A 27,539-nucleotide genomic window follows, 5' to 3' on the forward strand; every position below is an offset into this window, starting at 1 on the left:
AATCGTACATGCATTCTTCAGAAAAATTTATCAGCAGGTTAAGGTTTCAAAAGCCTATCTCATTTGGGGATATATATAATATTCAGAGATATTTTGCTTGTTTACGTACTGGTTCCCAGATCCAATCTCTGTGTTTCATCTCATAGAGAAATATTTTTGGAATGAAACCAGCATAAAGCACAGGCTACAGGTGTAAATTGAATATGAGGTAGCCCCAAAGTGAAGGTTGGGGTATTACAGAATTTAAATAGAAGTTTAAACTTTTAGAAGTTAGGGTCATATAAAGGTTGAAAATATGCCACACAGCCCTTTGTGTTGACCATTTAATAAACAAGAGGCTCTCAAGAGGATGAATCGCTCACCTTAATTTTTTTGGTTAAATCTCTCATCAATGATTATTTTGGCTTTTCAATTTATTTAAATGTTCTTTGAATCGTCCTATTTTCTTCAAAAGCAAAAAAAAAATCATTTTCTCCTATGTTCTATTTTAGCCATAGGAGCTATGTTTCTTGACATACAAGGAAATGAAATATAAAATTCATACTAGATACTGTGAAACTTATTTAGCCTAAGTTTGGCTGAAATTGATACAGCAGTTTCAAAGGAGAAGATTTTTTAAAGTAAGTCAACATGATGAACAAATTGTGAAAAAAGTCTTTCAAGGGCAATAACTCCTTAAGGGGTCAATTGACAATTTTGGTCAAATTGACTTATTATTAGATCTTACTTTGCTAAACATTTTTGCTATTACCAGTTTATCTGTATCTATAATAATATTCAAGATAATAACCAAAAACTGCAAAATTTCTTTAAAATCATCAATTCAGGGGCATTATACCTGAAATATCAGCTACCCAATTCGGCTGAAATTTCAGGACAGGTAGACTTTGACCTAATACATACTTTAACTTCTTGTCTTATTTGCTCTAAATGCTGGAGTTTTTGAGATAAAAGCCAAAAACTGCATTTTACACTGTGTTCTATTTTTAGCAATGACTGCATGTTTTTTGACGAAATAAAAAATAAAGCACAAACTTTATTTTATACACCCTACTGATCATTCAGTTGAAGTTTGGTTGAAATTGGTTGAGTAGGTTAAGAGGAGAAGATTTTTTTAAAGTTAGCAAATATGATGAACAAATTGTGAAAAATTGTCATTAAAGGACAATAACCCCTTACGGGGTCAATTGACAAATTTGGTCATATTAACTTATTTGTAGATCTTACTTTGCTGATCATTTTTGCTGTTTACAGTTTATCTTTATCTATAATAATATTCAAGATAATGACCAACAACTGCAAAATTTCCTTAAAATTACCAATTAAGTGGCAGCAACCCAACAATGGGTTGTTTGATTCATCTGAAAATTTCAGGGCTGATAGATCTTGACCTAATGAACATTTTTACCCATGTCAGATTTGCTCTAAATGCTTTCGTTTTTAATATATATAAGCCAAAAACTGCATTTGACCCCTATGTTCTATTTTAAGTAACGGTGGCCATGTTTTTTGACGGATCAAAAATCTAAGCGCAAACTTTGTGCAGGATAATCTAAGGAACAATCATGCTAAGTTTCATCCAAATCCATTCAGTAGTTTCAGAGGAGAAGATTTTTTAAAGTTAGCAAATATGATGAACAAATTGTGAAAAATTGTCATTAAAGGACAATAACCCCTTACGAGGTCAATTGACAATTTTGGTCACATTAACTTATTTGTAGATCTTACTTTGCTGATCATTTTTGCTGTTTACAGTTTATCTTTATCTATAATAATATTCAAGATAATGACCAAAAACTACAAAATTTCCTTAAAATTACCAATTAAGTGGCAGCAACCCAACAATGGGTTGTTTGATTCATCTGAAAATTTCAGGGCTGATAGATCTTGACCTAATGAACATTTTTACCCATGTCAGATTTGCTCTAAATGCTTTCGTTTTTGAGATATAAGCCAAAATCTGCATTTGACCCCTATGTTCTATTTTAAGTAACGGCGGTCATGTTTTTTGACGGATCAAAAATCGAAGCACACACTTTGTGCAGGATAATCCAAGGAACAATCCTGCTAAGTTTCATTCAAATCCATTCTGTAGTTTCAGAGGAGAAGATGTTTGAAAAATTGTTAACGACGACAGACGACGATGACAAGTGATGAGAAAAGCTCACACGGCCTTTTAGGCCAGGTGAGCTAAAAAGTAGTGCATACCAACTTTTCGTTCTAGGATATGATTTTTTTTTACGAAACTTCATAGTAAAAGTTGTACAGCTTGAAGGGCATAGGAAAGTTCCTATGGGAAAGTGCATTTTCAATATTTACAGAAGTGTAATCTTAAGGTCCATCTCCTGCTGAATGAAACAAATTTTGGAGTTATTGCCCTTGAAATCATTTTTGTTTTTAAATTTCAGTCATTACTGGTAGTTATTTTCTTGAAATCTATAACAGATGTTAAACAGTCAACTAATTTGAACAATTACGATCAACTAGAAGAACTGCAATCATTGCAAATTTGTACCACTGCTGACTCATGAAAGACTCATGACCATTCGTCGTAATGTGCGTTGCTATTGAAAACCTTGATAAAATATGAATTATTTGCCTTAATGAGTAATTCATTAAATGAACATAATGTACAATTATATATGAATGTTTAATGTTTGTTCTTTTAGATTTAAAAAAAAAAGTTGAAGCAACATTGCCACAGTTTTCAGAATTATTTTTGCCTTGGTTTTTGGTTAACTGCCTACAGTGCTTACAGCGCTTTGATTTACCAAATGCAAAGAGAGAGAACAACAAAATTTTGGCTGACCATTTGGTATCAGCTTTACTCATTGTTGAATGCCATACCTATAGATTTAATTTCTGTGTCATTTGTTTCTTGTGAAGAATTGTCTCATTTCTTTTTTACATTTGACCACAGTACCATGAGTACAATGTATAGTGAATGATGGCTCTGATTTCAAGTGATTGGGGTTGCTCACTATGCCTTGAATGTGATAGGCTAACAGCAAAATTAAGAAAATACATAAAGATAAAAGAGAAAATTAAAACATGAAACTTCGCTCAACCTTCTAACTTTTAATGACATGCATGTCACACCAAAGAACCTAAATATGACTGTTGATGATCTATGATATGTGTGCGAACACTTTACTTAGAGCATGATGAATAATTATGAAATATTTGCTACTGGTCTTTGACACAAAAAGTAGATATTTGACGATCTTTGACGCTTGAGTTTAAAAAAAAATTCAGATGGCATATAAATGCAGATATGTTATATACATTTGAGAGGAAACAGGGACTTTATCGGAGAGAACAACCGTCCTAAAGACTAAGGTCTTAGTTCACCAATGTATTAATATAACTTGCATTTTTTCTCTACCAGTAGTGATGGGTCATTTGATGTTTTGCAGATATATTTTTTTTCTCACAGCATGCAAGTATGATTGGTTCATCAACTGTTTATTAAGTCGGGTAGATAATTACATTTATCATGATAACATTAAATGTAATTACATTCTGTTATGTGGTATTCAATAACCGTGACGTAAAATGTAAAATTATTAAACCTTTATGAAAAGAATACCACGGTTAAGTGAATTTCGATATGCGATCGATTTCTCGTGAACTGTTTACTGTTATATTTGTAGTACATTTGAAAGCACATAGTCAAGGTCAGCCTGAAAAAAAAATATGTTCTTATAAACTATATGCAGAAAAGGGTCGCAGAAAGTAGGGCACGGATAGAATTTTCAGATTGTTAAAGCCTGTTCCTTTAACATATGCATCCGAAAACAGGAATGATCTTTTTAACAATTGATTATATATAATCGATTTTATATTCATATTATTAAAACGCTTGGTATGATTTTTTTTCTGTCAATACCCGTGACGTCACAGCTGACTGTCAACAGTCAACAAAATAGTTATGAAATTAATATATCTCTATCGGTATATTTAGCAACAGAAATATAATAACATTGCATATCGAGTTACAGGATATAGCACTTAAAAAGAAAGGCTATAAACAGTTTAAATTACGTCTTTAACGGTACATTTTAAATAAACAGAATGATGTCCTTCGCTCACATTGATCTTGAATGTGTTGTTGATTAAAGTCATCATATTCATTTCTACCCTAGTAAACACGTCCTTTTAAAAAAAGATGTGCGAGTAACTGGGGAAACATTGTTTATAAACAAAACAACTTTCATATACATAATCTACCTTTAAAAAAGATTAAAACAGGTAAGGCAATAATTTAGTTGTAATTTGTACATAGTTATACAATACAAGATATTTTTCATTATTAAATGATGAAACCGATGATGTAGTTACTGAAAACCAATATTTCAGCGACATCATCATGTATATAACGATGGTTATTCTAATATCATCCTGATTCTAGAAGAAAATTCACAACGATTCCTTCAAATTTTTCATTTATTCAATGCACATTTCCAATGATTGCCTTATCAACACAATTTTAACGCGATTCTTATATCATGTATATATGGACTCAGTACATTGACAAATGCAAGACTATTCTTAAGGTTGAGGTCAAGAATGAAGGTCAATTTCTTAGCAAAATACAGGCTGACAAAATTTTATTTTATTTGCGTGTTATATAACACATTCGATGCACATTGTCGATTTTAAAGAAAAAAAGATGTCAGGCCGAAAAAAGTAATAAATCATTATTTACTGTGAAAGAGGAAATAATTCAGTCCAAGCTGTATTCTAGGGTTGAAACATTTGGACTTTTAGTTTAATTAATCCAAACACTTTCTTTTATTATCTGACATGTTTTAATCCAGAAGTCGTATAAATGTTTAGAAAAAAAAACATGTTGAAAGTTTCATTTTGTTTGGTATTTATGTCAAGTCTTTGTTTCATTGTAAAACTGTGAGACCCCTAATGTTGTAAGGATTATGTGAATTAACTATATTCTTTTTTAATCAGTTAATTCATAAATATCTGTTCGATATCCTTTTCCAGGCCATGTCAAGTTTATCCCGTTTGTCAATCATCGTCTATTGTTATTCTTAAAGTGCTTATTGTATGTGTTGAAACTTCCTTTATTTTATTGTTATAATTCTTTGACAATATGTAAACATTATCCATCTGCATAAATTGTAGACTTAAATTTGGATTCCAGTCGAAGTCAGTCTTTTAAACGGATACCATCTGTTATCAGGTAAGTGATCTGTCGGATTTGTATTTTATAGAAAAGTGGTCTTCCGTGTTTGTGTTCTATTCACAAGTTATATGTCGCTTTGTATTCTATTGGCAAAAGATCTGCCGGGTTTGTATTCTATAGGCAAGGGATCTTTCGGGTTCATATTCTATTGGTAAGTGATCTGTCGGGTTCATATTCTATTGGTAAGTGATCTGTCGGGTTTATATTCTATAGGCAAGTGCTCTGTCGGGTTTATATTATATAGGAAATTGATATGTCGGGGAAAGCTTTCTATACAAAAGTGATTTACCGGGTTTGTATTCTATAGGCAAGTGATCTGCCGGGTTTCTATTTAGTAGGAAAATTTGCTGCCGGACTTTTATTCTATATATAGGTAAGGGATCTGTCGGGTTTATTATTCTAATAGACAAGTGATCTGTCGGATTTGTATTCTAAAGGCAACTGATTTTTCGGGTTTATATTCTATAGGCAAGTGATATGTCGGATTTGTTTTATATAGGCAAGTGATCTGTCGGATTTGTTATCTATAGGAAATATATCTGTCGGTTTGTATTCTGTAGGCAAGTGATCTGTCGGAATTGTATTCAATGAAAAATTAATCTGTCGTGTATTCTATAATAGACAAGCGAATCGGGTTCGTACGATATAGACAAGTGATCTGTCGGATTTGTATTCTAAAGGCAACTGATTTTTCGGGTTTATATTCTATAGGCAAGTGATATGTCGGATTTGTATTATATAGGGAAGTGATCTGTCGGATTTGTATTCTATAGGCAAGTGATCTGTCGGATTTGTATTATGTAGACAAGTTACCAGTCGGGTTTGTATTCTATTGGTAAGTGATCTGTCGGTTTATATTCTATAGGCAAGTGATATGTCGGATTTGTATTATATAGGCAAGTGATTTGTCGGATTTGTATTATGTAGGCAAGTTACCAGTCGGATTTGTATTCTATTGGTAAGTGATCTGTCGGTTTATATTCTATAGGCAAGTGATATGTCGGATTTGTATTCTATAGGCAAGTGATCTGTCGGTTTATATTCTATAGGCAAGTGATCTGTCGGATTTGTTATCTATAGGAAATATATCTGTCGGTTTGTATTCTATAGGCAAGTGATCTGTCGGGTTTGTATTCAATGAAAACTTAATATGTCGTGTATTCTATAATAGACAAGCGAATCGGGTTCGTATGATATGGAATAGTGACTGTCGGGTTTGTAATTTAAAAGCAAGGGATCTTTCGGTTTGTATTCTATGGGCAAGTGATATGTCGTGTTTGCATTCTATAGACAAGTGATCTGTCGGCTTTGTATAATATAGGCAGGTGATTTGTCGTGATTGTCAAGGTTCTAAAGGCAAGTGATATGCCGGGTTTCTATTCTATAGGCCAGTGACTGTCGGGTTTGTATTCTTTAGAAAGTCTTAAGGACGCCTCCGGATGCGGGAATTTCTCGTTACATTGTAGACCTGTTGGTGACCTTCTGCTATTGTTTTTTCTATGGTCTGGTATGGTTGTTGTCTCTTTGATACATTCCCCATTTCTATTCTCAATTTTATTAAGACAAGTGATCTGTCGTGTTTGCATTCTATAGACAAGTGATCTATCTGATTTGTATTCTATATACAGGTGGTCTGTCGTGATTGTCAAGATTCTATAGGCAAGTGATCTGTCGTTGGTCACTCTCTGTCGTTTCTGTATCTGCAACAGGGCCTGTTGCATTCGGTTTCATTTATTTCCTTAACAACAACTTTATTACATTTACCCGTAAAACATTTGTCCCTCCATTTCAAAAATATGTCTTACAACACTAGATGGTTATGACAGGAGTGACCACCATTTATAATGTAAGAAACCTTAAAAAAAAAGCAAAGATGATGCGCAATAAGATGAGTATTTTTTACATAATTTAACAGGAAAGAATTTAGTTACATTTCAACGTATTATTCAAAAGTTAACCGATATTCGAATAAAACTTCCCGGTACTTGATAACTTTTGTCAGTATGCAACATGATATAAAAGGTCAATGCTTGCCGAGTGTTTTAACTTGCGTCATTCTGTGCATGAAATTTCAAATTATAATCCTCACGGAATTGAGTAAAAAGGTAAATATATTGACTTGATTATCCGGTATGTTTTTGAGTTCATCTATTACTCGTTGAGTGCAATAATTTATACATACAACAGAATGAAGTTTTTTTTAGAGGGCTGTTATAAAAAATATTTATGGTTGAATTTGTATGACGAGCCCTTCTAAAGAATGTTTGCAATGTTATGTATTTATTACGTTTACTGATTTTCCTTTCAGGACTAATATGTATAGAAGAACTTACTACGAACGGGACCCCTACAGGACGAACTACACACGTCGTTCATATGATGATAGCGATATCCGCCCATATAGCAGCTACGGGAACAGGTACCGGAACAGTACATTTAACCCCCTGTATTATGGATATAGCCGCAGACCTGATTATTCATATCCATGGGAGAGGGACCACGAATTGAGAACAAGACGAGAGGAAAACAGAACAGAAACCCGGGAAGTAACGATAGACGAGAGGGACGAGGAACTTAGAGAGCCTGGTAATTTAGATTATACTGATGTCTTCAGTGGTTAATAAATATATATAACGCTTCGGGAATTAAGGAATTATAAGTGTTGTGCATATTTTTTTCTTCATTTCTTATACGCTATTTGCCCACCCTCATTTTAAGACGTGTCATTTTAAGGTGTAGGATAAGTACACTGGAGAAAAGTCCTTACGACGTCTTTGGACATACAAACAGACAAATTATTGGATTGTTTATGAAACAAATGCTGTAAATGATCTGTCTCAAATTACAAATATATTTTACAAAAAAGTCGTGTGCTTCAAAAGTTTTTTTTTGTTTTTTTATGTTTATTCAGATACTAACACATTAAAACTGCAAGTTTACAATTATTTTTATAAATCTGCGAACACGCATTGAATAAGCTGCGACTCTCAATAAAGTCTAGATCTTTTGTACTGTGTATAGGTGTATTGTATCTTTTATGACATGAACTCGTGTTTTCCAAAGTTGCATATCAAAATTGTTTTTTTCCCCATGCAAAATTGATACGGAATGTAAATGTGAACGTATTCATAGTATTAAAGTCATATTTATTTTGCTATTCCAGAAAAAGATGAGGAGGTCAACAAGAAATTTCACGTGAACAAGGTTGATTTGAATATCAAAAGTAACACTGAAGATCACCACACAGATAAATACATGTGCACTAAGAGGAAGAAGGACCCCGACCTTGTAATACGGAGAGGACAATCATTTAAAATGACCATAACTTTTGACAGGCCATATAATAACGAACAAAATGAAATATTGTTCACCTTCAAAACAGGTAAAACATTTATATATGCATGATCAAGTATCATTCGCCTCTCTTAATATGTAAACCAACTAATTTTCGCATGTGATTTATTTACTACAACGCGAATGCAAATTGCCGCGCATATATACCGGTATTACATTATTTACTTATTGTTCAAACCACACCAAGTGAACTTGAAAATTGCAAAGTGGGTCAAAAAGACCGATACGCGAAACGTGAAATAACATATCTGTGAAAATGATTTAGTCACAGACTGTAATGAAAATATGTTTATTAGAACGTGTGCTATCTAAAAAGAATTCTTAGTAGAAAAGGCATTATAAACGTTTATACTGTGAGTTTTCTAGAAAAAGATATCTGTGTTAAACATGTAAATTTGATCTACTGCGTTGTAAAATAGATGTTGATGACTGCATTGTGTCAATGACAAACAGACATCAACGCAACAGTTTAAAACCTGTAACCGATTGATGCCTTCTTATACAGTGGAGATCATTTTTAACCTCTCATTAAATCTGTCAGAATCTGCCAGGAAAACTGTTCTAGGACAGTACGTAAAACTGTCAGCCTGACACCTTTCAGACAGTTCTAGCTTGAACAGTTCTAACCTAGAACTGATGTCTTAATCTCAATAGACAAGTGTTCATATTTAATATTTCATCGACGTAGATCTAATTTTGTCGAGTTGGTATCATAATATAGTCATTTTATAAGAATCATTAAATCTGTTACCGTAACTGTGGGTTATTCTTGCGAATGTAATATTTCGCCATTTTCATTGAATAAGGTATACGAAATATTTTGGCGGATCAAAACTTTTCTCAATACATTTGCATAAGCACTCGTAAAGTAGCGGAATTTATTTTGAACTTTTTTCTTCTATCCGCGAAAATTTACATCCCGCGAAAATAGCCCGTTATACGGGTATTTGCTGTATCAAAACCCGGTGTGTGTACTTGAACAATACTATTTAAACTTTACAATAGTTTGGCTTATTACTAATCAGAATTACATAATTACAAACGCAAGAGAGTAGGTCCAAATTGTAATTTTGACACATTTTGGCAAATTGTGAGTTTTCATACCAAATAGTTAGCAATAGCAATGACTCGTTTTATGACTAATTTATGGACATTATGTTCTGTGGTCTGTGCGTCCATTCGTTTGTTCATCCGTCAGTCTGTTCCGCGTTAGCTAAAAGTTTTTGGCCGAGGTAGTTTTTGATGAATAATAAACTTGAAACAGATTTCCTCCCATTTTCACGGTCCATTAAACATAAGAAGCGATAGTGCATGGGGCATCCGTGTACTGCAGACACATTCTTGTTCAAAATATGTACAAACATGTAAAATTAGCAATTTTGTACCAAAATGACTTCTATGTTTATAAATATAGCACTGAATAGCATTTTGATTGTTTGTATCTTTAAATTTTGATCCTGTGAGTGAAACAAAAACAAAAGAAGTTGACCATAACATTTTTCAAGTCTTAAAAACGTTGTGAATATATTTAATAGAGACCTGCAAAGATCAAAATGCAAACTTTTTTTGAAAAACAACACAATTAAACATAATGACAAAATGACAAACCATTTCGATTTTTTTTTCTCAATATTATTTGTCAGTTAACGTTGAAACCACCTATATTATATTTGGATAGTTTTTCTGCGCATTTAGGTAAATCATCAAGACCTTCCAACAAAACACAAGCCCAGATCATCATGAATGAAAACACAAGTAGCAGAAGTAAAGATAAAAAAGAATGGTTCTCCAAATTAGTGGACAAGAAGGAGAATAGTATTGACGTAGAGGTTACACCACCTTGTAACTGTATCATTGGAGAGTGGAGGTTTACAATACAGACAGAATCTAAACTAAAGGACGACGGAGACAAGTTAATACTTATGTATAAACACAATGAAGATGTTATAATTCTTCTGAACCCATGGTGCCCAGGTCAGTTTATGAAAAAGAAATTATCAGTTTTTTCATTTATTATTTTTTGTCCACATATATTTGCACGTGTACCCTCAATTTTGTTTTAATGTTCTGAAGAAAAATATGAGTTATAAAACTTTTACTGCTAGTTAACAGATATGATCGTCAATCATTTGAAATTGATTCAAATTATTCCTGTGTAACTTGCTTGATGTGAATCTATTGTTGAACGTTCATAGAAGCCAAAAAACATTAACTATTATTGTTTTACTCTATTTGAAGAATTTGGGGTTCATATACAGTTATTTTGACTACCAGGCATGCAAACCACCTTTGGGTCTGTCAAGCAATTAGGCCTTCCCTTCCTTATCACACACTTGTTTTTCTCCTGTCAATAATGTCATATATGTATATGTCGCCTTCTTCTTACGTTCAAAACAATTCATCACTGATTTCGATTTAACAGATGATCAAGTTTTCATGGGAACAGAGCAACTATTGGACGAATACATACTCAATGAGTCTGGTGCCATATGGAGCGGTAATTACCGACAGATGGGTGTCAAACCATGGAATTTTGGACAGGTAATTATTTAATTTGAGCTGCTGCCCCAATATTGATAACGATGTCGGCAAAAACTCATTTTTCTGGTCATGATTTCGCTGTATAAATTGAAACTGCGTCTAATTTGTATATTGTTTATATCGTCCTGCATGAATATGCATGACATATTTACCACTGGATGTTAAGCAACCAACGATCATCGATCAATGTACTATTTTAATAGTTCTATTTAAATATCCTACTTGATACAAGTTTTTGATGCTATGTTTCATAATTCGTGCGTAAAAAAAGAGGAATTAATAAAAGAATTTTTTATAATTATTATTTTTTATTATATAGATCGAATTAGTCATTTCGTCTATTAATTACAGTCACGTACACTGATATATCATTTTTTTTTTTTTTTTTTTTTTTTTTAAATATGTGTATTTATATATTTTGAATATGTAAGCCAGGGCCTGTCTCATCTTAAGTATATACATCGTCAATAAAGTGAAAAATATCCATTTCAGTTAAAGTTTAGTTAGTTAATTACTAGTTATACTTTTCAGTTCCGAGATGGTATACTTGACACGTGCTTACATCTTATCCGGAAGGCCTACAATAACACAGTAGACCCTGCGATGTCAGACCCTGTTAAACTCGCTCGTGCAATAACAAGAATGGTAAGTACTTTATATGTACCTTGTTATGGTTTACCTCAAGGTATTGTAAGAGTATACTTCGTGTACGCGTTGACATTATATCGATGGGTTAATGCCACAACCAAATAACTGAAAATATAGCATTTTTCAGACGGCATGTTTTTAAGTTTTATGGGTACTTTAAAAGTTATTACATGTAAATAAATGATTTTGTATTTCAGTTTCAATGTTTGCTAACAAATTATCTAATACATAAGAACAAAATAAGTACGACAATTGATTTATTGCTTCAAATTGATTGAGACATAATAAAACATAGTATAACATTGAAAACACGATTGCCAAAACCAAGTTACGGGTGATACAGTATTGATGCAATCAAATATCCATGTTTAAAAATATGGTATGATAGTACCATAACACGGTAAGTACCATTATGACCTTTTGGCTGTTACGTTAAATATGAAAAAAATGCTGGTAGTAGTGCCTTAATCATTTAACAGAAGATAATTGTTTTTGACATATCAAAATTTTTCTTATCAAACAATAATTTGTATGACAGAATACAATAACAGGCATTATGTTTTTTTGGCATTACAAACAAATTTGTTTATTTTTTACAAAATATGCCATAACCTGTTATAAAGAAATACCTTATGTTGGCAATTAAAATTTATCATTATTTTATCTTAAAAATAAAGACCACAACGCAATATCCAATATAAGATAATCAATTAATGAATTGAAACAAACATCATTATTGATATATTGATAGAAATATCGTTAAACAATATGTAAATTTGTAAGATATTTTTGTAAGAATTACTGAATTGACTATATTGATCAGAATTTTTAAAATGTTAAAGCTTGAAGCATATATGCAATCTATCACTCTTGTTCTGAGTCCTGTTCTTCTTCCTCTACATCCGGGTCCGGTAGATTATCAGGAACCTCTCCATTGGCAGGAAGATCTTTGTAAAATTTGTGATACTCAGCGGGAATAACCTTGGTTTTGCAAAGGTTAAGAAGATCCTTCTTCTTTGCCAATGTAATTGGTTGCTTTCCTTTGTATTTTCTTGGCAATTCGTGTCCTTTAATACTTGTTACAGGAACTCCATTTTTGTCAAACTCGATGATCCTCAATCTTCTGAAGTCTTGGTCAAATGTATGCTTAAATAATATATGTTGAGGTTCCTGTTTGGAATATCGTAGCCATTTGATTTTCAGCCAGTTGACCTTTTCACCGTTGGCATCCACCTTGCTGTAGGTAAGTGTTGTCTTTTGGAGCTTTTTGAAATCGTAGATATCCTCATGTTGTATAGGTACAACTGAGTACGGATTAGTCCTCCTCGCCATCCTGACAACTGTTGCCCACTGGCTTGGGATGTAAATCTCAGTTTTTTTCTTCGCAAACTCGATTGCTGAATGCATGCTGTCGCATTCCATCTGGGTGTGTCCGCTTTCTAGGAACTTGTGGTCAATTATATCTATGTTTGGAAGATTGATGACAGCATGCATTAAGCCAGTTGCAGTAAACTGATTTCTATTTTGCCCTGCACATGCATCTGAGTAGAGAATTACATTCTTGATATTGGCTGTGAGAGACAACAGTTGCAGATATAAACAGGTTGTGATTTCACAGGCTCCACGTTTACCCTCTACCTCTGACCATAAGTAGCAAGTTGCATTTTTGGTACCTAAGTTATAAACTGACAGATTATAACAATTCAGTTTCCTCATGTAGTAGATTTGGCTGACTAAGGAACAAGGTGTTTGTAATACAGCCTGTAAGTCAAAAGTTGCTACAAAGGTATCATTAGTTGTTTTAGATTTATCTTTGTCTTTCTTCTTTTCCTCTCTCGCTCTCATCTTCATCTGTTGGTGCTCATAATACTTCTTCTTTTCGTTTTCTGAAATAGATGCATCTGCAATACCTCTGTCATAAGTAACACAAATATTACATTGGTCCTTTTTGGGAACATGAAATGAGAAATTGTACTCTTCGTTGAATGTTTTTCTGTATATTGTTAAACTAACTAATTGGTTTTGTGGAGTTGACTCTTTGTAGTAATCAAGATAAAGCTGATACATCCTGGGTACGTTCAACTCTGCTCCTAGATATCTTCTGTTGGAAGACTTCCTAGTGTAGTGCCCTTCGACAGCAGGAAAAGACTCAATATGACTTCTCACCTTCTGTAAATATTCTGGTTTGGTTTTATTGTGGGGTGTGTGTTTACCTCGTTTGTCAGCGCCAATAAATACTCCACCTGACTCATTTTGCATGGCATTGTCAATGTAAGCATCACCAACATCTAATGTTTTCTTAAAGTACATTTTGCAAACTACTGTCTTCGTACCTCCAATATCAAAGAAATATGATCGATGAATATTTCTTTTTCTCTTTTGTGTGATATCATTGTTTGGGTCGATGTACTTTCTTGTTTGTTTTTCTTCTACTCTTGATATGATGAAATCCTTTTTCCTTTCGTACGATTCCAGGGACCAAAATAAATCAAATATTTTCTGTCTGTTTTCTTCAGTAATTTTCTGGCTACATTTGAATTTACACTTGCTGCAATCTACAGATTTAACCACCTTTTGATGTACAGGTTTCCCTCTTTGTGACACATATTCTTTCCCAGACATTCGCAACTTCTTTCGTATGTTCTTTTTCCATTCATCTGGAGTAGCTTTTCTTTTTCTATAGAGTTTCTTTTTAGGAGGTGTCATAAACGTATGCGATTTTCGTAGAGGAGTTCCTCTTGGCCGCCCAACCTTTTTCCTAGTCTTTGAAGGAGTAATTGGTTGTTGGTCTGTTATATTTTCAATTGCATCATTCTGTACGTCATTTTGGTCTTTCTCTGCATGTTTGTTGCATGGCTGCTCCTGGCTTGCCTGTGAACTATTCTTGACACATCCATCATAATGAGATGGAATTGAGTTATCTTCTGATGTTATGTAGGAAAGAAAAATAAAACTTGATTGGTCAGACTCACATAAAGTTGGTGTTATATCTATCACTGGTTTCTGGGAAAGACTTGTGAAGATTTTGATTGGCTTCCTACTCCAATTAGAAAGAGCAAGTGGCAAAAGGTCAGCTGCTCGATTTGTCCATTTCCCACTACATTTGAGCTCTTCAACTTCTGTGCGAAAATCGATCCAAATCATATCTTCTTCAAATGATTCATTTGTTTCGTTATTTGAGAAAAAAACAACATATTCATTAGCGTTGTCTATAATATGTCCACATAACATTCCTCTTAATTCATTCTCATCTTTAACATACGGCACGTGCAGCAGCGATGCCCTAAAAAAGCAATTTCCATCTGGAGATACTTCCTTCCTGACAAGACCATTAGCAGCAAGTAATGAATCCAGTTTTTGTTCACACTGATTTCGTTCTTTTTCAAAATATTCTGACTCCTGTGCACTAACTTCTTTAATTGACTGTATTATGCTATACTCTTCCATCTGTTTGGTTGACTGACCTTTTGAACTATTAGTTTGGTGCTGGAGACTTGTGTAAGTTTCTTTACAGGAAAGTGGTGTGTTCTGAACATTACCATTTGTACTTCTGTCTGCATTGATTGTTTTTGCAGTTTTATTTTTTGAAATAACTTGTACAACTTTGGATTTTTTTTCTGTCTTTCTATTAATCTTGTTTTCTTTAGTGTTTCTTTTTTTCGAAAGTTTTCTCCGTCTTTTATGAAGAGTCAATGTTTCATATTCAGAGTCTGTGTTTGAAATTCCTTCTGAAGACGGTGCTGATAAGTTAGAATCAGATGAGTTGATATCTGCCTTAGTTACTTTGTATGAATCTTCACTATCTATTATAGACTCAATATCCTCATCTTCTACGAAGGTTGTCCTATGTTTCAGTCGAGATAGAGGAATATTATCGTCACTACTTTCTTCATCAATGGATACTATTACCCCTTGTTGTATATTTTCAGGTGTTGTGTCATTTAATTCTTGTTGTATATCTTCATGTGGTGTATCACCGCTCTCTTGTTCATTCTGTAAGGGCCTTGTGTCATTTAATTCTTGTTGTATATCTTCATGTGGTGTATCACCGCTCTCTTGTTCATTCTGTACAGACCTTGTGTCATTTAATTCTTGTTGTATATCTTCATGTGGTGTATCACCGCTCTCTTGTTCATTCTGTAAGGGCCTTGTGTCATTTAATTCTTGTTGTATATCTTCATGTGGTGTATCATCGCCCTCTTGTTCATTTTGTACGGACCTTGTGTCATTAAATTCTTGTTGTATATCTTCATGTGGTGTATCACCGCTCTCTTGTTCATTCTGTACGGGCCTTGTGTCATTTAATTCTTGTTGTATATCTTCATGTGGTGTATCACCGCTCTCTTGTTCATTCTGTACGGGCCTTGTGTCATTTACTTCTTGTTGTATATCTTCATGTGGTGTATCACCGCTCTCTTGTTCATTCTGTACGGGCCTTGTGTCATTTAATTCTTGTTGTATATCTTCATGTGGTGTATCACCGCTCTCTTGTTCATTCTGTACGGGTCTTGTGTCATTTAATTCTTGTTGTATATCTTCATGTGGTGTATCATCGCCCTCTTGTTCATTCTGTACGGGCCCTGTGTCATTAAATTCTTGTTGTATATCTTCATGTGGTTTATCACCGCTCTCTTGTTCATTCTGTACGGGCCTTGTGTCATTTAATTCTTGTTGTATATCTTCATGTGGTGTATCACCGCTCACTTGTTCATTCTGTACGGGCCTTGTGTCATTTAATTCTTGTTGTATATCTTCATGTGGTGTATCATCGCCCTCTTGTTCATTCTGTACGGGCCTTGTGTCGTTTAATTCTTGTTGTATATCTTCATGTGGTGTATCACCGCTCTCTTGTTCATTCTGTACGGGCCTTGTGTTATTTAATTCTTGTTGTATATCTTCATGTGGTGTATCATCGCCCTCTTGTTCATTCTGTACGGGCCTTGTGTCGTTTAATTCTTGTTGTATACCTTCATGTGGTGTATCACTGCTCTCTTGTTCATTCTGTACGGGCCTTGTGTCATTTAATTCTTGTTGTATATCTTCATGTGGTGTATCATTGCCCTCTTGTTCATTCTGTACGGGCCTTGTGTCATTTAATTCTTGTTGTATATCTTCATGTGGTGTATTATCGCCCTCTTGTTCATTCTGTATGGGCCTTGTGTCATTTAATTCTTGTTGTATATCTTCATGTGGTGTATCATCGCCCTCTTGTTCATTCTGTATGGGCCTTGTGTCATTTAATTCTTGTTGTATATCTTCATGTGGTGTATCATCGCCCTCTTGTTCATTCTGTACGGGCCTAGTGTCATTTAATTCTTGTTGTATATCTTCATGTGGTGTATCATCGCCCTCTTGTTCATTCTGTACGGGCCTTGTGTCGTTTAATTCTTGTTGTATACCTTCATGTGGTGTATCACTGCTCTCTTGTTCATTCTTAACGGGCCTTGTGTCATTTAATTCTTGTTGTATATCTTCATGTGGTGTATCATCGCCCTCTTGTTCATTCTGTACGGGCCTTGTGTCATTTAATTCTTGTTGTATATCTTCATGTGGTGTGCCAACAACCTCTTGTCCAATATTTTCAGGCGTTGTGTTGACTGGCTGTCGTTGACTATCTCCTGTCACTGACAGGTTGTTCTCGGTAGTTGTGTTTTCAATTGAATGACTATTTTCTTCTACTGCAATTGCATTCATCCATTCATCATCGGATGACCATTCTGTGCATTCCATCCTGTAAAACATGTATTTAAATTATTGTCTATGTTTAGCCTTCGGAAATATTTTCTGTTAATGACATTTGGACGTTATAGTCTTTAAATTTTGAAATTTCCTATGCGACAGTTGTTTTTCATTCGTGTAATGAGTTTAAGCTTTTTATTGTGCCGTTTGATAAGGGACATAACGATTTTAATTCTACTTTGAATTTGATAGTTTTGTTGTTTTACTATATGATTTCCCCATTTTTAAAGGGTCCTCTGTTTCTCTCATTGTTAAAGTTGTTCCCTGTTAGTTATCTCTTGTTTTTTGTCCAAGATCGAGATGTCTTTTATAAGCTTGATATTGATACTTCTTGATTGACCATTTATCTTTATGAATCGATAGATAATTTGAAAATTAGAGCTATTGTAAATACTAATGGAATATAACAAATAAATATATAATACTTAAAAATCTTACCTTGGTGCTATTTTTTTATGATCTCTGTTTTTTTTCTTTATTATTTCTGTGACAAAAATCTGAAGAAAAAATAGATAAATAAAACAGTGTGAACTATGAGACACATAAAACATTTAATAATACATAAAAAAAAATAGTTCAAGCAACATGCAGTTAGACCATGTTTTGTGTATTTATTTGATTCATTTTAACAGAATTAATTATTATCCATATTAAATCTGAATTATAATATCTTTCTCAGAGTAAAATTAATTATTATTCATCAACGCTAATACTTATTTTGTTATCATAGTATAAAATCAAAAATATTTAGATAAATGTTTTTCATAATATAATTTACAATGTCATACATACCTATAACTGCTTTTGGATTGTTTAAAGATGATCATTTTTAACAATAGCAATGTGCATTCCTTCCCTGAGAAAATTAGTATTTACAAGATGTGTAATAGTGTAAATGAAACAAAAACACGAAATAAGATACTTGGTTTTAACCTCGAATCAACATTATATTTACACAAGTCTTAATGACCCAAAAGATTATCAGGATTTATTAGTTTGTTGACCTTTCATCTGCTGATTATATTTAACAGCTGCAACAGGTTATCTTTAGACACAGTGGATGATGCATGCTAAAAATAGATTTAAGTATTGTAAACATGACAGCAACAAACAGTTAACCTTATTCACAATGTTGAGGCATAAAGAAATTGTGAAAATAATTTGAAATTTGGTTTTGCCAAACAATTTATCTCCAGATATTTGATTTAGGTATATTGTTTTAATATATAAAATATTTTACTATAATGACCAAGTAACTTATCTATAAATAGATGATTGATGCATCCAACAATTCAATTATTAATAGATAATTGATTGATGTTTTATCAATTAAAAATACTTCTAGTATACCTTTTGCTCTATAATTTGGTGCGATTAAAGCATTGACTTTAAAACACATTTTTGACCCAAAATCCAGATTTAACAAATTTTATGTTATTTGGTTGTGGCAATAACCCATCGATATGTTATTGGAAATAAACATAATTTGTAAACTTTAAAAAAAAAAATGGACTTTGTATTTTCCCTATTGGTTCCTTTTTTTCAAAAGTTCATGAATATTCCATGGCACCAGATATGTCTTGAAAAAAATAATTGATTACCCCTTACATTAAAGTAATATACAACATCGACTTCTGCAATTATATAATAAAAAGAAACCACTCTTGTTCATTTAGAGAATACCAACGGCTATCAAATACAAGGTATCAATTAACCTTTAACACTGTTAACAGTAATGACTCCGCGACAACCGTTGTCGAGGTTTTTGTCTTGCTATTAAAACAAACAGGTGGCTTGAATAACATGTTTTGTAAAATGCATAAATCAAATTAAATCAAAATGTATCGTGTTGCAATATATATCTTAATAAATCGATAAAGCTTTAACATTGATTGGTTACAACTCCGTTTATTGTTCTGAAAGGTGAATGCGCCGGATGATAATGGTGTTCTGGTTGGGAATTGGAGCGGGGATTACAGTGGTGGAACACCACCTATGAAATGGGTTGGAAGTGTTGCAATATTGGAGGAATATACCAAGAACCAGGGTACACCTGTTCAGTTCGGACAATGTTGGGTATTTTCAGGACTGACAACTACAGGTAATAATAAAAATGGAGAGGAATGTAGTTTTAATATAGCTTATTTAAAAAAAGTAAAATAACAAAAAATAAAGATCTCAAAGGAAAATCCCTAATTAAATGGCCAACCATGGTACATCGAGGTCTGTATTAAAAGCCAAGCCTGTATATTTATTTCGGAGCCTCTAGCTATGGATAACAACTGTTATATTTCTGACTCGGTTTAGGCATTGCAATTTTCTTATGTACAATTTAGAAACGCGGGGTGAAATTTTTCATAAAATAGGTAAAGAAAGATGTGGTATGAGTGGCAATGAGACAATTCTCAATCCAAGTAACAACTTATAAAAGTAAACCATTAAAGGTCAAGGAACGGCCATCAACACGTTGCCTTCAAGTTGGTTCACACCGAACAGCAAGCTATAAAGGGCCCCACAAATACTAGTGTAAAACCATTCAAACGGGAAAACTAACTGTATAATCTATAATATAAAAACGAGAAACGAGAAACACTCAAGTTATATTAACAGACGACAACCACTGAACATCGGATTCATACTAATGTTGAATTTTTCTTTCTTGTGTAAGTTAATTTATTCATTCAAATGAACATGATAACTTTTGTATGATTTACATGTAGTTTTCATAATCTTTTTGATCGTACTAAATATAGGCATGAAATTATAGCAACTGCACACATGTATATATTCAACGACCAACACTCAATCATAATAAAATGGAAGGATTTAATCAAATAAAAACAATAAAATATAGAATGTACATTTTGATATTTTAGTATGCAGAGCCATAGGACTGCCAGCTCGTAGTGTAACAAATTTTGCGTCAGCCCACGATACAGACGGATCAACATGTATCGATAAAGCATTCGTAAGGAAAGGCGAGGATTTGGAGAAGGTTGACATTGCGGGTTCAAGTGATTCCATATGGTATGAAGATGCATTTTGTTTGTCAAAATACGTTTGAATAAAGTTTTTGTGATTGGTTTATCTGTTTTAATTAAAAAAAAATTGCCATTTCAGAGAGAACAAATATATAGTTAATAAACATTGCAATAATCAATATGAATTTTGGAAACTAATTCTCGTTTTTATTATTTTTTAATGCACAATTGTAGCTTATATTAGATTCGAATGAAGCATATTATTAATTTCTGTGCTTGAATTATTATCAGCAATAATTTCTCTATAGAACGCGGATGTCCTACTTTTTATGTTCAATAGACCGTGAAAGTGGCATCAAAATTCTAATTTGATATTGAAATGAGAAAGATCATATAGCGGGACGGACGGACGGATGGACATACAGGCTGAAAAACATAATGCCCCTAGCCGGGGCATACAAACATGAGGCTAAATAGTTAGTTGAAAGAAATCAAAATCTTGCTTAAAATCGACAGCCATACAGCCAGTGATAAACAGCAAAATGTTGGCTTTGTAGTACTTTTATTGGTAAAAGTATGAAGAAAAATTACTTTTCATTGCATTGAATAATCAATTCTTCAACTACAGGAATTTTCACGTATGGAATGAAGCGTGGATATCAAGACCTGATCTCGGTAAAGGTTATGATGGTTGGCAAGTTATTGATGCAACACCACAAGAATTAAGTTCAGGTAATTAGTATAGATTGTTTGATGTTTATAATGATGCTTTGTATAAAACTTTACTTGGAGTTATATTTTCTGAATGGTAAAACAATCATTTACAGAATTGTTGATGCATACTTATGTAGCATTTGTTATGTTATGTTCAAAAAAGATATGTTTATAATATTACTATTTTGCAGCATAGGTACTTGGGGACAGGACAATTTTCATTATTTTCCAAACTCTGTTATTTTCTGTTTATTTCAATTCTTTTCACGTATGTAGGTTTACATTATTCAATCTGAACACAATTTGTATAACTTTTAAAAAAAAAGGCCTGAGCTCTCAAGCGATATCTTTTTAATTTTTAATCTATCTGTTGGATTCTATTTGAGAATTTTATCAATAATCTGGTGCATCTTGTGACAATTTGAGTGTTCTATCATTAAATGTTGAAAAAGTTAATAGCAATCCTTAATTTTAATTAAAAAAAAAGACAATTCTTGTTAAAATAAAAAGAACAAACAATTATAGTACGCTCAAAAATAAGATTGTATGATTTAAAGGCTAAAAGTTATTTAGCTCCTGACGTTATTGTATATATATATATAAACATCCATCTCATTCATTTGCTACAATTGTCAGTGCCTTCCCGATTGAGGTACTATGTCCAGAAAAGTGCTGCAGTCTCACCAAATTTATAACTTGTAATTTTATTTTAGGTGTTTACCAGTGCGGACCAGCACCTGTTACTGCTATAAAGAAAGGTGAAATTGGACGACCATTTGATGCACCTTTTATATTTGCTGAAGTAAATGCAGATATTGTTCATTGGGAAATACTTCCAAATGATTCATGGGTTATCATTAAAACTGACAGTAACGAGTATGTATTTAAAATAGTTAAAGATGGAAATTCCTTTTACAATACATCATATATTAGTACAAACGAAAAATGCTAAAGCTCTTAGCATATTTATCAACTATGAAATCAAATTCGAACTTCATTAAGATCTAACGCTTATTTTTTTACGTCGATTATAAACTTCGACCGTAATACCATATGTATACTTAGTTCATGACCCATTTTACTTTAATAAGCGAAAAAATCTTCTGTGTTTTCATTATTTCTTATATTTCACTGTATTTTTTCCCTTAAATAAGGGGAACGTCAAATAAATGTATTTCTTCTACATAAGTGTTTCCATAGAAGTTGTTCTTTTCCCCTGTATATCGTCTATACGTTTCTTTGTTTCCGAATAGTTTTTGCTAATCTAATGGTAACACATATTGTTTTCGGAGGAGATAAATATAAAAGATTAGGGTAGTATGTTGAAATGTCCATTAGGTTTATTTTGGTGGTTTCTTGTAATGTTATATTTATATTCAAGTGTTGGTAAAAACATAAGCACCAAGAAACCAGACGGAAGACCATATAACGGAGAAGCATCTGTATGGAGAGGATACGGAGAAAAATATCGACTAGATGTTACAAGCGAATATAAGTACCCCGAGGGTAGTTTAGAGGAAAGGCTTGCAGTTCAGAATGCTGACAATGAGGCGAAAGGTGGACGTGATGTATTTGCTACGGGCGACACAATGGTATGTTTACTTGAGGGATACATTGTATTCAGATGAAACATGCATTACCACAAAATCATATTTCTTCTAGTAACTTTGTTAATGATGCCTATTTAGTATTATTGAAATAAATCGTGCTAATTGTACGTTAATCAACACAACTGGCTGGTTATAGTTATGTATTTGTATCAAATGATATTCATTGTTTGTTTTCAATTTAGATGCTATTGTGATTGACCACCAAGCTGTCAACTATAAAAATAATAAAAATCTGCCAATTCGTCTGTAGACACCCTTATTTTTATCACCAGAAGTAAACTAAATTTAATACTACTACTAAGTAGTTATTTTGTTCAAATTGTGCACTCCTATAAAATACAAGAATGCCAAAAATTCGACTAACAATACAATGATGATACTAAGCAATCTTCGGGCAACGCCGACATCACCTTCGACTTATTAAATCACATTGAAGCTGAATGGATATAAAAGTAAAATATGTCTACAGGATTAGACTAAAACCATTACTATATTGTATAGTTGAGCATCAAAATTTCATATCAGCAATGAAGTTTATACACACACATTTTGCAATCTTAAAAATAATATGAATACCATTGATATTACAAAACAAAAACCCCAAAAAAACCCGAAATATTAAAACAGCTGTTAACAACATTGATCCACACTATTATATATTCAATGCATTAAAACTAACAGGATATTTGTAAACCAATACATGTGTTGTATCTGCTAGGATATATCGGTGGAGATTGAAGAAAAAGATGGTGTTTTGGTGGGCAATGACTTTGAAGTAGAACTCAAACTGAAAAATATTAAAAAGAAAAAGGCACTGAGAACTGTAAAGCATTTACAAGTAGTAATAGATAGCGTAAAATATACTGGAGATGGGAGACGTAATGTTATAAAAAAAAGTTTTGATGATATCCGTCTTGATTTCGGTGAAGGTAGGTTTCTTTATCATTGCTGTTTAAAATTACAGAACTTAAAGGATATATGTATAAAAGCAGATGTTGTATATAACTTTATAAGGTATCAATCAAGTGACATAAAGAAAGACTAGGTGTTAACCTAACATATGTCCATCATCACTCATCCTCAATCCCAAGTGTCTATGAAAAATATCTAGCTCCAAAATGTAGAAACGGGTCTTAGAATAACGTATCTTAAATTTAGGCAAACGTAGTTAACCAATGTTCAAATCACACAATTCGATGCAGATGACAAACCAAGGCAACAAAAAAAAAATCTCATATGGTCTGAGAGCAGAACAAGACAGAGTGGGTCGACAGCTAATCGTCTCTTGTTATGCTTTAAATCAGAAAATACTTAGAAATACCCTCTGATAACAGATCAATTAACAAAAACACACCAGCTTTATGTTACTGTTTGTCCTAAAATTCAGTGGTTGTTGTTAGTTGCCGTCTTCCTTACTGATTTAGTTTTGTTTTTTGTTTTTGCAAAATTCAGGCTGTAGGTTTTCCTTTAAGATTGTTTTTTACATTTTGTTATCCGAAAGCCTTTGTAGTTTACCATGCGGTTTATGTTTTGTACATTGCTACAGGCCTTACAATGGTCCATAGATGTGTGCATTCTTATCCTTTGGTATATGGCGAATAGTCTCATTTCACACACTCTTATTTGTTATGCCCACCTACGATAGTAGAGGGGCATTATGTTTTCTGGTCTGTGCGTCTGTTCGTCCGTCTGTTCGTTTGTTATACAAATAAAATAAACCATTCTCAAATAATGCCGTGTCAAGAAATGCGATAGTTTGTTAAGACAAGCCCAGGTATCTGTACCTGCTGATTTAAACACTATGCCGTCCAAGAATCTCTGATCTGCGTCTTTACCATTTAGTGCGTTTCATATAGCAGTTTCACATCAATTGCAGGAGCTGAAATCAAACTTTATTTCTGAAAGTCAATTTCTGTATTTGTAATAAAAGTAAGTTTTCATTCCATTAATGGTATCTGTATGACTGCTGAAAAAATTGTATTTATTTTATTGTTATATGACTCTCCATGTAAAATGCCCATATAGAACCAGCTGGAAAATATTTACTCAACGAGGAGAAAGATAATGAAAGGTAAGAAATAGTTGTCCCATTTTTCAAGAGGTTTGGCTTGTAGATTGCAATAAGCAGTTCTAATTTCAAGAAGATATAGAAAAAAGAGACCAATTCATTTTAATGTTGAATATCGGGAGAGTATCTTTAGATGGTAAGCTGCATTAATAAATTTAGACATAAAAAAATGAAATGTTGGTTAGTTTCAATCTTTGTATATCAAGAAGTATTTATTCCATCTGATTCGACAAAATATGTAAAAAATATCAACTATACCAGACTTTGATAGTGTTCATTTTGCCCTGCTTAATTTATTATCTCATTTCAGAGAAGACAGTTAAATTTACAGTTAAAACAGATGAATATTTGGACAAAATGTATGAATTGTTTGGAATGGAAATTATGGCATATGCCCATATCAAGGAGACTGAGAATTGTTACGTTAAGACAGATGATTTCCGTTTGAGACGTCCAGATATTACGATAGAGGTACATCAAAAATGTTATTAATCCTTGTATTGAATTTTGCATTATAAATATACACTCATTAGTGATACTAGGCGTATTATTGTGAACACCAGACGCGCTTTTTATCTGCAAAAGACTCACAGTGACAATGACACTCAATTAAAAAGAGTTAAAAGGCCAAAATAAAGCACGAAGTTGAAGAGCATTGAAGACCAAATATTTCAAAAGGTTTTGCCAATTTTGTAGAACATATTATGAAATGGTATATATATGTACACGACACCTCAATATATCACCACTTGCTGAGGAAGGCATCTTTTTGAAGATGTGTCATACGAAATACATTTTTATTCATTATGCTTGGAAAGATTGACCCCAAGTTTGACTGAAATTTGTAACTGTTATTGACATTCATGGTTTATACCTCAATAATAAAGGAACACAACAGCAAGACCACGAGATAGATTTTGGTCATTAATTGATCCATAATAATAGACAATAGTCTATGATATAATTATATCGAGCTCGAATCATCCTTATTCAAGACGTGGAGTTCGTGTTGTTTATTCTTTGGTTTTCTATGTTGTGTCATGTGTACTATTGTTTGTCTGTTTGTCTTTTTAATTTTAGCCATGGCGTTGTCATTTTGTTTTAAGAATCATGAGCTTGACTGTCCCTTTGGTATCTTTCGTCCCACTTTTAAACTAATAAAAATGAGACAACAGAAATATACAGTCAATTTTAAATTCTATAAAAGACAAATGATATATAACGGTAGACAGTTACTTACGAAATTAATTAAATAGGCACATTTACAGGTGAAATGATGTAAATAATGATTTTAAAAGTTAGCTCTTTCTCTATAATCAACGAGGGTTCTTTAATTTTTATGATTTTTTATATGTTTCAGGTTCCTTCAAAGGTCAAAGTTGGAAATCCTTTCAAAGTGAAACTGTCATTTAAAAATCCTTTACCAAAACCTCTTACTAAATGTTCCTACCTCATCGAAGGAAACGGAATTGAAAATAAGGCAAACTCAGCAAGGTAATATAATGTGAAATGTGTATACTGTATTATTGATGGTGAGACGTTAATAAATTATTATTGTATTGTATTATTGGTAATAACATTTAAATTTAGAAGATTTGTTGTTTGATTGAATGATTTTTTGGCTTTTTTTTAGCCAAGAATAATCAAGAACGAACTCCTTATTTATTAATATGGGTTTAGTTTTAGTTACTTCTTAAACAATGCATAATAAACAAAAAATGAATCTGTATACATAAACCCATTATATACAACAGGATTTAGATTATGTACGCCATACACGCGTTTCCCCTACAAATGACACATCAGTTTTTAAAAGGCCAAATAAAGCACGAAGTTGAAAAATATCGAAGATTCACAATTTCGAATGGTTTTGTCAAACACAGCTATTTCTTAGGGTAAAAGATTCTTAGTATTTAAAATAAATGTAAACAGTTAATTTATTATTTTTTGATCATATCAATGATTATATTTGAGTGTGTATAGTTTAAACTAAAGTATTCGTTATCATATTATAATATTACCCTCAGCTTGCAGAAGTTATAATGATGGACAATTCAGGATTAATCATAATTGACATATATATTATGCATAGTTTTAGTTTAATAATTTCCAAAATATTAAGAATTATGACATATATTTATTGAATTCTATAGTGATGTTCCTGCTAAGTCAGAATGGAGTACTATGGAAGAGTTAGTAGCTGAAACAGAGGGTGAAATTCAAATCAACTGTAGTTTTGATTGTGAAGAATTGAGGGACATTATTGGAATGGTATCTGTAAAAGCAGAATAATTACAATGCAAGGAAAATTATTTCATCAAATCAGACGCTATATAGTATACCCAAATCAAAAGCAGCATGTGATATTAAATGTATATCAACATTAATTTCCATTTTATCTAAAACAATATATTGTTTTTTTTTATAGTTAGTATTGAGATTTATTATAGTTTACATTATTTACATGACTTCCATTGAGATTAGAACTATTTAGTATTCCTTTATACAACTTATATTGATATATTTTATCTAACCGATATGAAAAATGTTACGTTTTGTTTTTTTTATATATTTTACTCTTTTACAAAAAAATAAATTAAAAAAATGCAGTATCCAACTTAATGATTTCAAAATAACTTGGTGGCCTTCGGCTGTTTTCGGCTGTTTTCTGCCCTTTAATA

At 32.6% G+C, this 27,539-nt stretch overlaps 1 protein-coding gene across 4 annotated transcripts; it reads left to right on the plus strand.

Moving 5' to 3' along the window:
- The first annotated feature begins 3,656 nt into the window (after positions 1-3,656).
- LOC134720950 (annulin-like) lies at positions 3,657-27,181 on the plus strand. 4 transcript variants are annotated; one of them, XM_063583561.1, is made up of 16 exons: positions 4,156-4,251; positions 5,143-5,200; positions 7,512-7,789; positions 8,367-8,585; positions 10,253-10,531; positions 10,980-11,098; positions 11,630-11,743; positions 19,409-19,586; positions 20,362-20,512; positions 21,095-21,198; positions 21,894-22,056; positions 22,562-22,772; positions 23,509-23,719; positions 25,169-25,329; positions 26,219-26,352; positions 27,012-27,181. In XM_063583561.1, exons 3-16 carry the CDS (start codon positions 7,519-7,521, stop codon positions 27,148-27,150), a joined length of 2,454 nt encoding a protein of 817 aa, XP_063439631.1. In that variant the 5' UTR covers positions 4,156-4,251; positions 5,143-5,200; positions 7,512-7,518; the 3' UTR covers positions 27,151-27,181. The 4 variants fall into 4 exon arrangements, with proteins under 4 accessions (XP_063439630.1, XP_063439627.1, XP_063439631.1 ...); XM_063583560.1 differs by lacking the exons at positions 4,156-4,251; positions 5,143-5,200 and adding an exon at positions 3,657-3,677; XM_063583557.1 differs by lacking the exon at positions 5,143-5,200 and having other exon boundaries at positions 4,020-4,251.
- The last annotated feature ends 358 nt before the right edge of the window (positions 27,182-27,539 follow it).

Source organism: Mytilus trossulus, chromosome 6, assembly GCF_036588685.1.
Source record: "Mytilus trossulus isolate FHL-02 chromosome 6, PNRI_Mtr1.1.1.hap1, whole genome shotgun sequence".
In the NCBI taxonomy this organism is placed as follows: Eukaryota; Metazoa; Mollusca; class Bivalvia; order Mytilida; family Mytilidae; genus Mytilus; species Mytilus trossulus.